Source organism: Nicotiana attenuata, chromosome 4 (genome assembly GCF_001879085.1).
Source record: "Nicotiana attenuata strain UT chromosome 4, NIATTr2, whole genome shotgun sequence".
Classification (NCBI taxonomy): Eukaryota; Viridiplantae; Streptophyta; class Magnoliopsida; order Solanales; family Solanaceae; genus Nicotiana; species Nicotiana attenuata.
In genome coordinates this window covers 10,731,875-10,747,880 of record NC_031992.1, presented here as the reverse complement: position 1 = coordinate 10,747,880, position 16,006 = coordinate 10,731,875, and the positions used below count along the sequence as shown (strand labels likewise).

The 16,006-nt window shown below is 34.9% G+C and overlaps 2 protein-coding genes across 5 annotated transcripts; one reads left to right on the top strand and one right to left on the bottom strand.

The window, feature by feature from the left end:
• Positions 273-4,278, top strand: LOC109224982 (abscisic acid 8'-hydroxylase 4-like). The gene is made up of 9 exons (XM_019389568.1): positions 273-546; positions 673-994; positions 1,089-1,238; positions 1,320-1,568; positions 1,941-2,030; positions 2,139-2,217; positions 2,967-3,073; positions 3,180-3,298; positions 3,829-4,278. Exons 1-9 carry the CDS (start codon positions 293-295, stop codon positions 3,932-3,934), a joined length of 1,476 nt encoding a protein of 491 aa, XP_019245113.1. The 5' UTR covers positions 273-292; the 3' UTR covers positions 3,935-4,278.
• Positions 12,080-14,652, bottom strand: LOC109224980 (thioredoxin-like 4, chloroplastic). 4 transcript variants are annotated; one of them, XM_019389564.1, is made up of 4 exons: positions 14,550-14,652; positions 12,872-13,511; positions 12,528-12,581; positions 12,080-12,365 (listed from the first exon to the last, which is right to left on the bottom strand). In XM_019389564.1, the coding sequence occupies exons 2-4, from the start codon at positions 13,340-13,342 to the stop codon at positions 12,243-12,245; spliced, it is 648 nt and encodes a 215-aa protein (XP_019245109.1). In that variant the 5' UTR covers positions 13,343-13,511; positions 14,550-14,652; the 3' UTR covers positions 12,080-12,242. The 4 variants fall into 4 exon arrangements, with proteins under 4 accessions (XP_019245109.1, XP_019245110.1, XP_019245112.1 ...); XM_019389565.1 differs by having other exon boundaries at positions 12,872-13,514; positions 14,550-14,634; XM_019389567.1 differs by having other exon boundaries at positions 12,872-13,492; positions 14,550-14,632.

Below are 16,006 nucleotides of genomic sequence, written 5' to 3'. Positions count from 1 at the left end.
CAATGAAAAATTGGCTAAAATATTATTTATTATTTTACCTTTAATCGTGAGGATAAAATAAGAGAAAAACAAATAAACTTATCTAATTAAGTTAACTCATATTTAATGTTTCAACATATGTGAAATCAAATAATCAAGACAAGGTTATAGTAATCTTTGAACATAAACTTTTTTTCTACTACTATTCTCCTATTTACCGTCTCTTTCTACCCCTTTCATTCCTATATAAAGAAGCATCATCTCCACTCTGCTGCATCAAAAAAAAAAAAAGAATCACTACCCCATTCGTTATATGTTAGCATTCTGCTATATAAGCTCTGTAGCAAAAAGGAAGATGACTAATTTTGACTTATTTTTCTATATGTTTATATTTTTTCTTACTATCTTCTTATATTATTTCTTTGTCATAACAAGAAATAAGAAATCATCATCCCAAAGGAAAGGTTATAAGCTTCCACCTGGATCAATGGGGTGGCCTTATATTGGAGAAACTCTTCAACTTTATTCTCAAGACCCTAATATTTTCTTCATTAACAGGCAAAGAAGGTACCATTTTCACTCAGTGTCCTTATTTTTAATTTAAGCGATTGAGTGGACGGCTATTTAGGTTAATTCTTCTTTTTCGTATGTCGGTGTAATATTAACATTAATGGTTGTACAATGTTTTTCCAGGTATGGTGAAATTTTTAAGACTAAAATACTAGGTTGTCCTTGTGTCATGTTGGCAAGTCCAGAAGCTGCTAGATTTGTACTAGTAAACCAAGCTAATTTATTCAAGCCAACTTATCCCAAAAGCAAAGAGACTTTAATTGGTCAATCTGCGCTATTTTTTTATCAAGGAAACTACCATATGCATATCAGAAAACTTGTTCAGACATCTTTAAATCCAGAAGCTATTCGTAACCAAATCCCTCATATCGAAGAATTAGCAATTTCTGCATTAAACTCTTGGGCAGGTGGACATGTTGTTAACACTTATATTGAGATGAAAAAGGTTGGTTTTAATTATTACTAGCGGATTTAACTTATATACACTGTCAGTATAAACGAACTTTTACTGACATTTATCTTTTTTTTTTGTATGTTAGTATTCGTTCGAAGTAGGTATACTTGCTATATTTGGACATTTGGATGCACATCTTAAAGATCAATTGAAGAAGAATTATAGCATAGTTGATAAGGGTTACAATTCTTTCCCTACAAATTTACCAGGAAGTCCTTATAGAAATGCCATTCAAGTAAGTGTCATTTTAGTCATTTCTAAATTTTGTAGGTTTTAGCAGTGGACTGAAACTGATGATCATGTTTTATGTGTGAAGGCAAGAAAGAGACTTGGGAAAATTCTAAGTGAAGTTATAAGTGAAAGGAAGGAGAAGAAGCTAATAGAGAAAGGCTTATTGAGTTGTTTCTTGAATGCCAAAGATGAGAAAGGATTGGTATTAAGTGAAGATCAAATTGCTGATAATATTATAGGAGTTCTTTTTGCAGCACAAGACACTACAGCAAGTGTTTTGACTTGGATTTTAAAGTATCTTCATGATAATCCTAAGCTTCTTCAGAGTGTCAAGGTAAGAAGATTCCGTTCATATTTTTTTAGTGCTCGTAAAATGGCAGTACGGTGCATAAAGCATCTCGTATTCACGCAGGGTCCGAAGAAGGGCCGCACCTCTAATAAGGGGTCGTTTGGTTGGAAAATAAGTTATCTCATGATTAATTATCCTGGGATTAGTTATCTCACCCTCTCATATGGATAAAAAAATACTACAATTATGGAATAACTAATCCCAGGATTAGTTATATCACGATTTTAGTGCTTTTGTAAAAGCCCAGTCTGATGTAGATAACCTAGCTGCTTGTCTTAACCCTAAAAAACTGTTGATTAGAAGACATTGTGATGTTTGGTATATAATGTTTGGCAATAATGTCTGTAATTATTGCAGGCTGAACAGAAAGCAATCTGCCAGTCAAATGAACAAGAAAATCATGGGTTGACATGGACACAAACAAGAAAGATGCCCATGACTAACAAGGTAATAACAGTTTTACTTGAGAGACAATATTGACTAAGATTTACTTAAAGAAAATTGAAGGACTTAAAATAGTTTAATATTAACCTCTTGACAATGTGTTTTGTATAGGTTGTTTTGGAGACATTGAGACTAGCTAGCATTATATCTTTCACATTTAGAGAAGCTGTGGCTGATGTAGAATACAAAGGTAAGCCAATGGGAAAAATTTTAATTCATTACTCCCTCCGGTCCAAAATAAGTGATTTTTTGGCCTTTTTTTGTGGTCCAAAATAAGTGATTTTTTCGGATTTCAAGAATGAATTAATTATTTTTTTTCCTACATTGCCCTTGGAGTAAATAGTGTTGGAATATGTGTTAGGAGTGTTTATATGAGATGGTAAAGATTAATATGGTCAATTCCATTGCTAATTAATGCTAAAAGGTGAATTTCTTAATCTGTGTGAAAACATCCAAAAAATCACTTATTTTGGACCGGAGGGAGTATATCCTTTTTATTTGTCAGCTGAGGTTTTGGCAAACTCATTTCCAAAAAAAAAAAACTATTTAGTAACATTAATTATAAGGAGTTTAGTTGACTAACTTACACTTATCTAGTGTAGTATGGGTGGAAATGGACAAAAATAATTAATGTCTTTTAGGTTTTCAAAGTAACAAATATTTTTGACCAATATTTTTTAACTAAAGTGACAGATAAAATAGACCGAAGGAAGTAATAAATGATGTGGTCTAACCCAAAATAGCTCACCTTTGTATCATTTTGATAGATTTAAGAGGAGCCAGGCGGAACCACATTGAATCATAACTTTTGTTTAGATTTTATATTTGTAATAGAAAATTTATTATTTAAACTGAATTGGATTCGATAACAAATTCAGAACCCATAAACTTCAAATTCTAATTCCGAAAAACTGAATGAATTTGTGAATATGGGTGTAGGGTACCTAATTCCAAAAGGATGGAAGGTAATGCCTTTATTCAGGAATATTCATCACAACCCAGAGTTCTTTCCTGATCCACAAAAATTTGATCCTTCAAGATTTGAGGTACCACTCGACCTTTTATATTACGTGTACTATTTCTTAAAAATTTTCTTTACCTACCCCATCACTTTACTAGTTTAAAAAATTAATTATTCATATTTATTTGCAGAATGTGCAAAAACCCAATACATTTATGCCATTTGGCAGTGGAGTACACGCTTGTCCAGGGAACGAACTTGCCAAGCTGGAAATTCTAATTATGACCCATCATCTTGTCACTAAGTTCAGGTATTATTTTTTTAATAATTCTTCCAATACTTATAAGATCATAACATGTTAAATCATGTTTTTTAATGAGTTAATAATGGATAACGTGTCATCTAATGTGTAATAAAGCGACGTTTAGTACACTTTACTAGTGTTGCCTCAAAAGTAACTAATGGAGTTACAAACTTCATTAAACATAAAGTAAACTGTATTGTTTTTAAGATTTTAGACTAAGCAAGTTTAAAGTGATTTCTAAACCGACACGTCACCATGCTCGATAATTTATTTAAGCACTGTTTGACTTTGACAAATACTGCTAAAAGCTGATTTGATCAGTTTAAAAGTCAATCCGAACACCCTCTTATTCACGACAAACATGTTATATATGAGATGCTGACATCATGACTAGACATTCACTACATTATAATCTTCTTACCGTTATCACGTTATTCTATAATGAAGCATGCTATATATTATGTTAAAGTTAATGGAATTGAGACGTAGTTAATTGACTAATACGTTTTACTTGTGATTATTATTGTTATTTACAGGTGGGAAGTGGAAGGATCTAATAGTGGGATTCAATATGGACCATTTCCAGTTCCAGTGGGTGGACTACCAGCAAGATTTTGGAAAGAATCTACCACTTCAACCTAAAGGCACTGAGCAGCAGAAACAAAAATGGCTGTTCTCAAATGATTCATCAATCTTATCCAAGATTGTTGCTCATCCCCAAGAAAAAAAACAACATATAGGGGATGAAAGAGATCTCCATTTTTCACCCTACAAATTAGTAGTTACTTACTATAATTTTCTTTTTACTACTAAAGGTATTCTTAATTTTGAGTACCTTTACAGCTAGCATTTTGTACCATTTCAATTTGCAAGAATTGGAATTCACATCATTTGACCAATTGTAACTTCTTGATTTCAATAGTTAAAGTATTTAGCAAAGACTCGGAATAAGTAAAAATAGAAAATTCGATTTAAGTTTTAAATTAGTTTAAGTTAGTCCATATTTTGACTAAAGTGTAAAAATTTGATTTGAGCTTTGAATCATTCATTCTTCGGAAAAGGGCTTAAACTGCCCCTATTGTTTGCTAAATGGTTTACTAGTACCCTCCGTCCATCTATCCGTCCGAAAAAGCACAAGACGTTAATTCTATTAACAAAAATACCCCCACGTCTAACGGCAGAATTGATGAGCCTTTCATTTAGTGACGTGGCAATTTTTTACTAGGCCATGTGGCATTTTCATCCAAAAGTCAAATATGGATCTTATTTCTATCCAATACCTGATTCGACCCTATGGTTAAAATCCGAGTAAAAAAACTCTCACCCCCCCCCACCCCACCCCAATTTTCTTCTCCCAATCTTGAAACGAAAATTAACAACAATGTCAGTTTTTCAATTCCCTCTCCTTCTTCATTATTTTCAGTTTACTTCTCTTATTTCTCGCTTCACAAGCCACCGCCCCACCAACACAGTATCGTCGCCACTACAATCGCTCTTCTCTCTCTTCCCTTCAATCCCTCCCTTTCCTCCAAAATCCCAACTCTTTTCCTCCAGCTCCTTCACATCACGAGTTTAGATGCTAATCTTCAAATTTTCAGTAAATAACATCAAAATCGTCGTGTCTCCGATTTACTATGACGAGTATACTCGTCGCTTCTGTGATTGAAGATTTCTTTAGCCAAAATATTATCCACCAAAATTTCCTGGTTTTGGGGTTAAAAAAGTTAACTTCTGCACATTCTTGTATAATATACCAACAGAATTAATACAATACATGATGCTAACGAGGCCTTTTTAGGGGAGAAACAGAGACTTACTCGACACCATGGTCCTTCAATTGGGAACAGCGAAGGGGCATTTGTAGGAGTTTCTCGGAGAATGCTCGTTAAAAATGGTAGGTCACACCAAGGTTGGGTATTGGGTCGGATCAGGTATTGGGTAGAAATAAGACCCATATTTGGCTTTTGGATGAAAATGCCACGTGGCCCAGTAAAAAATTGCCACGTCACTTACTGAAAGGCCCACCAATTTCGCCGTTAGACGTGGGGGTATTTTTGTTAATAGAATTAATGTCATGTGTTTTTTCGGACGGATAGATGGACGGAGGGTACTAGTAAACCATTTAGCAAACAATAGGGGTAGTTTAGGCCCTTTTCCGTTCATTCTTTTAGTATCTTTTATTTTGGCTTTTTGTGAGTCCATTACTCATATAGTCATTCAACCCTTTCAAATTATCTACTAAAGTCACTTTTCTTTTTTTTGTATCAACAAAGCCACTTAACTATGCCTATAACACTCAGATTGTCGCTCAACCAGATTTTCAAAACTTTGGATTGCCAAATACCTATTTTACTCTCTAAATTATAAGCATTTGTCTTCTTCTTCTTTTTAACTTTTTAATATTATGGTATTTTTTCCTTTTTAATTTATATTATGGATATACCTATAGAATTGTCACAGCCCAAAATTTCCGCCGTCGAGACCGTGATGGCGCCTAACATTTCACTTGCTAGGCAAGCCAACGTTAGAACCATTTACTTCTTTTAATAGTTTATATGATAATATAATAAAGAATTGACACAATTGAAATATTCTAAGTAAAATTTGAAGAAGCTAAACCAGTCAATACCAATTACAAATCCCTAAAACTGGTGTCACGAGTGCACGAGCTTCTAAAGTAATACACATAAAGGTTTGAAATAAGTATAAAGCTGCCTGAATGAAGTTATACAGCTAAAAAGAAAAGAGAATGGGGACTCCAGGAGCTGCGGGCGCTGAATAGTCGTATCTCAAGTCTCCGCCGATGTCCAATCCAGGCACGCTAGTAACCGTCGCTGGGATCGACTCCAAAATCTGCACAGTGTGCAGAGTGTAGTATCAGTACAACCGACCCCATATACTGGTAAATGCCGAGCCTAACCTCGACGAAGTAGTGACGAGGCTAAGACGGGTCACCTACAATATAATTTGTACGTAGTACATAAAAATGATAGGAAATAGGAATACTGACAGAATTTAAACAGCTAACTGAAATACTAATCACAGCCTCAGAAATAAACCAACACCGGCCAGAATCACCAATCTCTTAACAGTTCAAACAAATACCGGAAGCCAACACAGCTCAAGTAATGTAAACATAGAGATTGTTGCGGCGCACAACCCTATCCCACTAAACAACACAAAATCCTCCATTATTTCACCGTAACAATATCAACAACATTAAATAATATGAATATGTTGCGGCGCGCAACCCGATCCCACCATATGTCAATATCAGAATCATAATTCACCCTTACTTCACCATATCAATGCACCCTTATTCCACCTGTTGCGGCGTGCAACCTGATCCCACCGTGCAATATGAATTCACCCTTATTCCACTATATCAATCCACCCTTATTACACTTGTTGCGGCGTACAGCCCAATCCCACCATATCAGTACCAAACACTCACTGTACACAGTCAAATCAATAGTTCAAACTACAAAGCCTTTATGATCAATAAATACCAAACCGAACCAAAGAAAACCTTGCACAATATAGAAGCTACACAAGTAACACTACACAGCGAGACCAATCCAGCAATTTACAATTAGAAGGTGCAAATAAGTCAAGTTAGGCAAATAGCCAGAATTCGTAAAACTATGAAAAGAACTAACATCATTAGCAGGAGAAGATATTGACTAACAGGTAGCAGTTAAGCATGGAAAGCATTTAGAACATATAACAGTTAAGATAGGAAAGAAAACAATTGAGGAAAACGGTAAATCAGGGAGAAACAAATAATTCGGCGGCGTATAAGCACTCGTCACCTCGCATATACGCCGCTCACATGAGAATCACATAGCACTTAGTCCGAGGGTTCCTAATTCCCTCAAGTCAAGGTTAGACACAACACTTACCTCGCTCCAAGGACCACTCAAAGCTCAACTACAGCTTTGCCTTTCAAACTAGCCTCCGAACCAACAGTATCTAGCAAATTACCAACCAAACAATTCAAAATGAGCCTTAGGAATCACCCACGATAACAAAAATTCGATTTAGGTCATTATTGAAAAAGTCAACACCCGGACCCGCTTGGTCCAAACTCGAAATTCGGACCAAAATCCGATTACCCATTCACCCCCGAGCCCGGATATATAATTGGTTTTGGAATCCGACCTCAATTTGAGGTCTAAATCCCCAAATTTTAAAATCTCTAGTTTCTACCCAAAAATCCCCAATTCCACCATGAAAACTTTAGATTTTAAGCTGAAATCTTGTAAAATGAAGTGAAAGATTGAAAGAAACTAGTTTAGAATCACTTACCAATGTTTTGGGGAAGAAATGGTCTTTGGAAAATCGCCTCTTATGTTTTAGGTTTTGAAAATTTGAAGAATGGCAGAAAAATCCCGTCTAAGTCACTTTTATCAGCAGCAGATGTCGCAAATGCGACCTGGGCTTCGTAAATGCAAAGCCCGCCAATGCGAAGGGACCATTGCAAATGCGAAGTCCTTCACACTCCTGCTGCCTTCGCAAACGCAATTGTGACTCTAGGATCGCATTTGCGATCACTGCCATTCCCAGCTTTACTTCGCAAATGCGAAGAATGCTTCGCAATTGCATAGACTGTATGGCCTAGCTACTCCTCGCAAATGCAAGAAATAGCTCGCAAATGGGGAACCTGCAAAGGTCGCAAATGTGATACCTGATCTCGCAAATGCGAGATCAGAGGCTTACACCAACAACTGAAACACCAGCAATGTTCTAAGTCTTATTTTCACTTCGTAGCCTATCCGAAACTCACCCGAGCCCTCGGGGCTCCAAACCAAGAGTGCACACAAGTCTAAAAATACCATACGAACTTGCTCGCGCGATCAAATCGCCAAAATAACATCTAGAACTACGAATTTAGCACCAAATCATATGAAATTTTCAAGAAAGCTTAAAACTCCTAATTTCTCAACCAAACGTCCGAAATCACGTCAAACCAATTTAGTTTTTCATCAAATTTCACAGACAAGTCATAAATGCGATGTTGGAACCCTATACCGAGTTCCGGAACCAAAATACGGACCTGATATCCAAAAGGTCAACTATGGGTCAAACCTTTCAAATTCATTAAGTCTTTAACTTTCAAATTTCGACAAAGCCCGATATCTCGGGCTAGGGACTTCCGATTTCGATTCCAAGAATACGCCCAAGTCCCAAATCACGATACGGACCCACCGGGACCGTCGAAATACGAATCCGGATCCATTCATAAAAAATGTTGACCGAAGTCAACTCAAATGAAGTTTTAGGTAAATTTTCTCATTTTTAACAGTTTAAACACAAAAGCTTTCCGGAAAGACGTTCGGACTGCGCACGCAAATCAAGGAAGGCCTAAGCATGGTTTTTAAGGCTTACAAGCGCAGAATTAAGTTCCAAAATATAAGATGACATTTTGGGTCACCACAAGAATAAATTTATTTTATTTTTAAATTAAAAAATAAAAGTATTTAAGCATATATAATGCTGGAATAATAAAATATTGAGCATAGTAAAAAAAATTAAATTGAATAATTTGTTTGTAATAAAAATTTTAATATTAACAACAAAAAATCAAAAATTCAAAAATTTATTTACACAATTGAGAATGAAAGAAAATAAAGATTGTAAAATTAATATATATTCCATGCATGTAATAAAAAACTAATTATTTAAATAAAGGTTTTTTTATAATATACATTATATATTATTGAAAATTATACTCAATTATATTATTATTCCGACATTATATAAGCTGAAAAATAATTTATTATTTTTATTTTATAAATAAATAAATAAATAAATATATTTGTTCTATGGGTAAGTCCACAATGTAGATTAAAAAGAGAAAAAATGATAATATTTAAAAAAAAGAAGATAAAAGTTGATAATTTAGAGGGTAAAATAGGTATTTGATAATTAAAAGTTTGAGAAATCTAGTTGAGTGATCTTATGAGTGCTATAGGCATAGTTAAATGACTTTCGTGTTACAAATGAAAGAAAAATAAGTTTAATAGATAATTTGAGATAATTAAGTGACCATTAAGTAATAGACGGCTGGAGCTTTTTGTTGACATAAAAAGTAAATAGACTTTGCCCATGTGTTGGGATGGGAAATGGTATTTTTACTATCTTGTTTTAATATCTTTTGCTTTTGCCATGTGTCTGCTCAGTACAAGTCCTGTTTGTAAGGTCCTTATCAGGGAGGCTATTGCAGAGCCAAGTGTTGAAGGTTATATTGCGTGAGTTTTAAAGTGGTGGGTGATCTCTAAGCTGGAGAGCACAATACCAAAAAATGGGGGGACAACTTTTGATTGACCTTGTACTAGGGGTGTTCATGGTTCGGTTTAGATTGGTTTTTCCCTTAAAAGAAACCAAACCAAGTAAGTCGGTTTTTCAAATATTAGAACCAAACCAAACCAATTAAGTCGGTTTTTCTCGATTCGGTTTATGTCGGGTTTTGTCGGTTTTTCGATTTTTTTGGTTATTTGTCGGTTTTTTCTTAAATATAAGACATACACTACCAAACACATATTCCGGCGACCATATTTTCAACGTAACACTATCAAATCAATTGCCCTTTGAGAAATCTATTATTTACAAAGATATATTGATGATAATTGAATCAAATAGTGATAGAATAATTTAAGGACTCAATTAAAAATATATTATTTTTAACACGAAATGGATTCGTACACTTAACAAAAGAAAATTACCAATCAAACTAGAATGTTAAGGTAAAGAACTATACTAAAAGTGCAAACCATTAACATTTACCATTAAATTTTTGAAACTTTGTATAAAAATATACATATATATAGATGTAATAATAAATTGAAATAGCTACTCCTATAGTCGGTTTGGTTCGGATTTTTTTCGGTTTTTTTCTGATTAAAACCAAAACCAAACCGAATTTGTTCGATTTTTAAAATTCAAAACCAAAACCAAACCAAACCAAAAAGTATCGGTTTTTTTGGTCGGTTCGGTTTGGTTTTCGGTTTGGTTCGGTTTTTCGGGTTTTTATGAGCACCCCTACCTTGTACACTGCTAAAATGTGGCTAATAGAGTTTGTGGCATTTAAAGAATTTTACCCTTATGGTTCACTGTCTCTATTCCTCTGTGTATTAGGAGAGACAATGGTCCTGAATTTAGGAAACATATTAAAGGACATGACTCTTATCATCAATCAAGATCATTGTCTGTCATAAAACCTCTTCCCTCTCAAACACAGACTGATTCATAGTTGAAATGGAAGGCAGCTTGGTGCATGAAGCATCTCGTTTTTATGCAGGATCTGGGAAAGGGCTGCACCCCTAGGGGGTGTGATTAGGCAGCCTACCCTGATGCAAGCACCAGTAGCTTATTACACGGCTCGAACCCGTGACCTATAAATCACACGGAGACAACTTTATCGTTGTTCCAAGGCTCCCCTTTAGACTGATCCATAACTGAGAAAAAAATGAAATGATCCAGAGATTAATGTCTTCAGAAATATTGGATACTTAAGATATGTCATTCGAAACCAAAGAGTAGATCATGTTCAATCTGCACTAATTAGTTTGAACTCTTTCATTGTTTTGTCTGTTCTAAAAGGATTAGCACATTTCTATGTTTACATTTTGCTGTTACTTACATGTTCTTATAAGAAATGGTACAAGTGTAGGTCCTGCTAGATTAATAAAAGCAAGTTCAGTACAAGAATACTTTGATATTTTATGTATAGTCATAGTAATGTCAAAACTCCTCTTTTCTTTTCTAAACCTGTGTTCAATCATACACCACAAACCAATTTGGGACGGAAGGAGTAGCATTTTCGCAAGAACTTAACAATGCACGGGCTCATTTTAGTGTGCAAATTGGCTGAAATACACCCCAAGATCCAGGATCCATGGTCCATTTACAAGATGAGCTTACAAGAGAGAACAATTGCTGATATTTAGTGCCATGATTTCATGTGAATTGTCATCTTTGTATATTCCTGGCTTGGATTAGTGTCTAAGAGCTGAAGCCAATCAGTAAAAGAAGAACACTTACCTTGAAGACACTTAGATCCCAATTTCATTGACATATCAAAGGAGATCCTATGAACTACTTTAACTAGGTCTAGCCTTTATACAACATATTACCTGTGAATTTGCAGTCCTTACCTCTGACACGTCACAATTCCCCGCTTAAAAGAGAAGAGAAAACTAGTGGTAAAAAAATTGAATTTGAGGTTCTATAAGGATGAAGTTAGATCTACTGCTTATCAGCAGCTGCTTGGATTCATGTTGCTAGGTTGCCTTTTCATCTATCATACTAAACTCCCTCACAGTTAACTACTCCAGAACCTGGCCGTTTCCGCCTGCATAGTCCAACTAGGTGTACTGCTATTACTTAATTCTGAATTTGGGAAATCACAATGCATTTGAAAGAAATTGGAAAGATATCAACCGACAAAAGCACCAAAACCTGCCAGCCATTTCCAAATTACCTAATGGTCAAGTTCCAATTCTTTTCTTTCTTCTTCAGCTTCTGCTTTTTTCTCTTTCATTTTGTTATTTAAACTCCATCTAGATCCTAGAAAACGGTTGCAGGCTTTCAGTTCATAACTTCCATTGGTAATATCTCAATCAAGTTTCACTTACTCTTAGGAGTAACACTACCTGGAAAGTCTTAATGCTATCGTCAGAATAAGCATTCATGTTTATTGAATGATTAAGACTCAAACTTCTAAATCTTTGAATTCGAAGCTAGTCCCTCTTCTAAACCTACTTGATATAAATAAAGAACTATCAATATACAAGAGTATTCAGTATAATTTCTTATTATGAGTAGAACAACAACTTCAAAGGTATTATGTTACAGAATACAGATGTACATTTAAGGCAAACACAAATTGTTTCAATATGTGCTGAGCACCAAGAACGATTATACAGAAGCAAGGGCAAACCAGACCAGTTCAAGTATCCGCGGAAGCTGGAGCAGAGTATTTAAGAATAGCTGCAAGTATCCTTTCTTTGTCTCTGGTGGGAAAAGCTTCCAATAGGACTCCATTCTTATAAAAGTGAAAAAGAGGTACTGTCTGCATTAAGTTAATTAAACCGAGATGTTAAATTTCTGTAACACAAACTAGGCCTTCCCAATTCTGAACAAAAGAAATAATATTATCAATCAGATTGGAGAAGCAACAACTATAGTTGTATCAAAGACTTCTAAATTGATTACAGCTATCAAAAAGTTTCACCTTGATTCGCAGACGTTCAGCAACCTCAGATTGTTCATCATACTCATCGATCACCTGCAGAGATGGGAATAATTAATCCACACTATCTTCTGCTACATCAAGTAGGACAAAGTGAAAGGAAAATACTTTTGCTCCTAACAAGTCTAGACCAAAAGAACGGGAATTGAACTCTATGAGATCGAATCTCCTGTTGTTCCTCAGTAGCTCAGTGGTAGAGCAGTCGGCTGTTAACCAATTGGTCGTAACAGAAATGCTCCTTCTGATATTTGAACTTTAGGTGAAAGACATGAGGTGAAGTGACTAAGGCTTTTCCTTTTCTAAATTATGTCAAATATAGTACTTACATTGTGTTTTAAGAATATAACCGGTGCTTGTTCATCACCAGCTCCCCTGCACAATTTTGCAAAACCCTGCTCTATATACTTGCAGCTGCCACAGGCGGTGCGATAGAAGTCTACCACAACCAAAGAACCAGCTTTTTTCGCTTTTTCTAATATTATGGAGAATTCCTCATCAGTCTTAAATTCTCTTACACATTCAACAGGACATAAATCGTCCTCTTCATCAAGTAGTTCTTCAATGTTGTCATGAACTGCACTCTGAATTTCTGAGCATTGACGCACTAGACTTTGAAGTGTGACATTCAAATCTGCATGTCTATGTTTTGAACAAAGCCTTGCCTTTGAATGAGATGATCCACTGCTACTTCTACAGGAAAGAGAATTAAGCAATGTGTGGGCTGGTTCACCATCTAGTAGATTTATGCTTCTAAAACTCAAGTTATGCTGCCAATCAAGAATGCCTAGTCTTTGCATGAGTCTGTTTTAAGAACTGATTGAGTGAAACCTGTATCACCTCCGGATGAATAGCTTTTAGACACTTTTGACAAGCAAACTCTAACCTCCAATTCCTTGTGTATTTTCAGATCAAATTCTCATTTGATGACATTACACGGCTGTTGCCCACTGAAATGAAAAGGCCAAACTGCTAGGAATTGAAAAAGAAAAAAGAACTATTGATGTTTATAATAGAGGCTGCCACATATATTTCATAAATTTGTGATCTAGAAGATACGGAAACAGATCGAGCAAAGATATCAAGTTGATGCTGACTGATTTTTGGGGGAAAAAGAACAATCAAGCAGAAGCATGTTTGTGAGTTTAGGAAGAAATCCATCTAGCAACATCTCAAACAGAAAATCAAGAGAACAATGCAGTTAATAATAACTATCTTAGAAACAGAATTAAAGGATGCTATATGATTCTCTCCGCGGGCATATTGAATATGTCACATTAGCAAACGTAGAAAACATGTATGGTGAAAACTGAAAAGTAAGCCTATAACAAAACTTGAGGTCTGATGGATTGGAGTATAACACCATAGGTTCTACTGACAAACACTTATTACGCCTATGACTCTTTATCTTTCTTTAGCATGTTCACCATGGATATAAGCTAAGCAATTTATGAACCAAAAACTAGTCCCTTGGCTTTGTGAAATATGCTTCCAAAATTTAGAAAAATGGAAATTATTAACCCAAGTATCACAATCCTGAAACTCCATCCTATAAGCCTCTTAAAACTGGAATTACCTTAGATTCCTTTGCAATATAATACCAATTATGTCAGTACCAGTGTTATTATTTATGCTAAAACGTCTAGTAAAGGCAACAAAAGCAAATTCCACTTGGAAAATTCTAAAGTTTAAGTAGAGATAAAGACAGAACAACGAATGTCCACGATCAAATATACAAACAATTAGATACTAATGGACCCTTAATTAGCTATAAGTATTCCAACAATGAGATAAAATCACCCAGAAAGAAGAGTTAAAAAAAATGGTTAGTACGACATTTTGTTGGAGAAAAACTGAATTAGATCAACAAAATCAGGAAGAGGTAGCAGAGTCAGATTGAAAATTAACAAACAGAGCCAAATTGAATCGATAAGAAAAGGAAACAAAAGGGAATTCAGGGAAGTGAAGTTCAGATAGTAAGGTTTTAGAGAAGAAAATAGTGATTACCAGTGAATACGTTTGCAGCGATGGCGCGAGTCTGGAAGATTGGAATAAAGAAGCAATATTTTTTGGATGAGAAAAAGGACATGTTCGGCCATAATCATTTTATCGCTTCATATGTGAAAGCTGCGTTTTGGGGCCCTTTTGAGTTTAGACCAATCAATATGGCGATTTTAGTCTCTAACGAAAGTCAATGCTAAGGAAATTGCATTTCCACGTAATTAGTGCTAGATTATGTGAATTTTTCAAATTTCAGAATTTAAACAATAAGATATGTGTTATAAAACAATAAAAGAAGAAGAAGAGTATTGCAGAGCAAAGTAGAGAGAGGGAATTCTTATTGATATGAGGTGAATTACAATAGAATAGAACCCTCTATTTATAGGGAGAGAGTGACTTAGCCACCCAGCAATTAACCTTAGAATCTCTCTAAATATAGACATTCACCATAAATACAATTCTATTTATAACACTCCCCCTGAATGTCTATTCAACAGATAATGTGCCTCGTTAAAACCTTAACTAAAAGAAAACCCAATGGGAAAAAAATCTAGAAAAGGAAAAAGAGTACACATATCTAATAATACGCCTTTTGGTTGCCTCGTTAAAAACCTTGCAAGGAAAACCCAGTGGGACAAAACCTTGTAAGGAAAAAAGAGTACAATGCGTATTAACTCCCCCTGATGAGAGCATCAATGCACATCCTTGAGCATTTGCATTCCAATCTTGTGCACCATCTTCAAAAGATCTTTGGTAGAGATTTGATGAACAAATCAGCCATATTAACTTGAATGAATATATTACACCTTGAAATCATCATTCTTGATAGAGATAGATTGTCTTCATATGATCTTGTTGGAATCGTCAGTTCAATATCTTCACATAGAGGTGAAAACTCTTGCTATCATATTATCATGCATATAGTTATAGCAAGATACATTTGTGCACAAATTGCATTGAGGATGTAGTACTTCATGACCATGAATTCTATATGCTTTAAGCAATTTAAATCCTTCAGGGATTGTTAAGTTATATAAGCCATATAATAGACTTTAGATGCATATCAAGTTTTCATGTCATGCTAGACATATAAGATATCGAAAACTGATTGCACATACCATTGACTTTATACTTTCAAGTATTTGAACTACATGTTCAAATCTACATGTCTTTCATATGAATTCAAATTATACTTGAATTGTGGCTCTTCCATTTGGCCAATATTTTTGTGTCTATATTCGATAGACTTAAGATCCTCATCTATCTTAGCGCTATGATAGACGTCGTCGACAACTATTTTATATCGGTTCCAACCTACTTATTTTTCATAAATACATAACATAGAGATCTCTTCATTTATATATTCAGGTACCTGAATCTCTCATGAGATTTTATGAAGTGTTATGTCATGTGATCTTCTAGATCACTTGCCTCCTTTATTATGATCATTTTGATCATTTGCT

Coding starts and splice junctions, on each gene's coding strand:
- LOC109224980 (XM_019389564.1), bottom strand. CDS start 13,342: ATGCAAAGACTAGGCATTCTTGATTGGCAGCATAACTTGAGTTTTAGA. Junction 12,582..12,871: donor TTATATTCTTAAAACACAAT/GTAAGTACTATA, acceptor CCATCTCTGCAG/GTGATCGATGAGTATGATGA. Junction 12,366..12,527: donor CTGAACGTCTGCGAATCAAG/GTGAAACTTTTT, acceptor AACTTAATGCAG/ACAGTACCTCTTTTTCACTT.
- LOC109224982 (XM_019389568.1), top strand. CDS start 293: ATGTTAGCATTCTGCTATATAAGCTCTGTAGCAAAAAGGAAGATGACT. Junction 547..672: donor TTCATTAACAGGCAAAGAAG/GTACCATTTTCA, acceptor ATGTTTTTCCAG/GTATGGTGAAATTTTTAAGA. Junction 1,569..1,940: donor AGCTTCTTCAGAGTGTCAAG/GTAAGAAGATTC, acceptor TAATTATTGCAG/GCTGAACAGAAAGCAATCTG.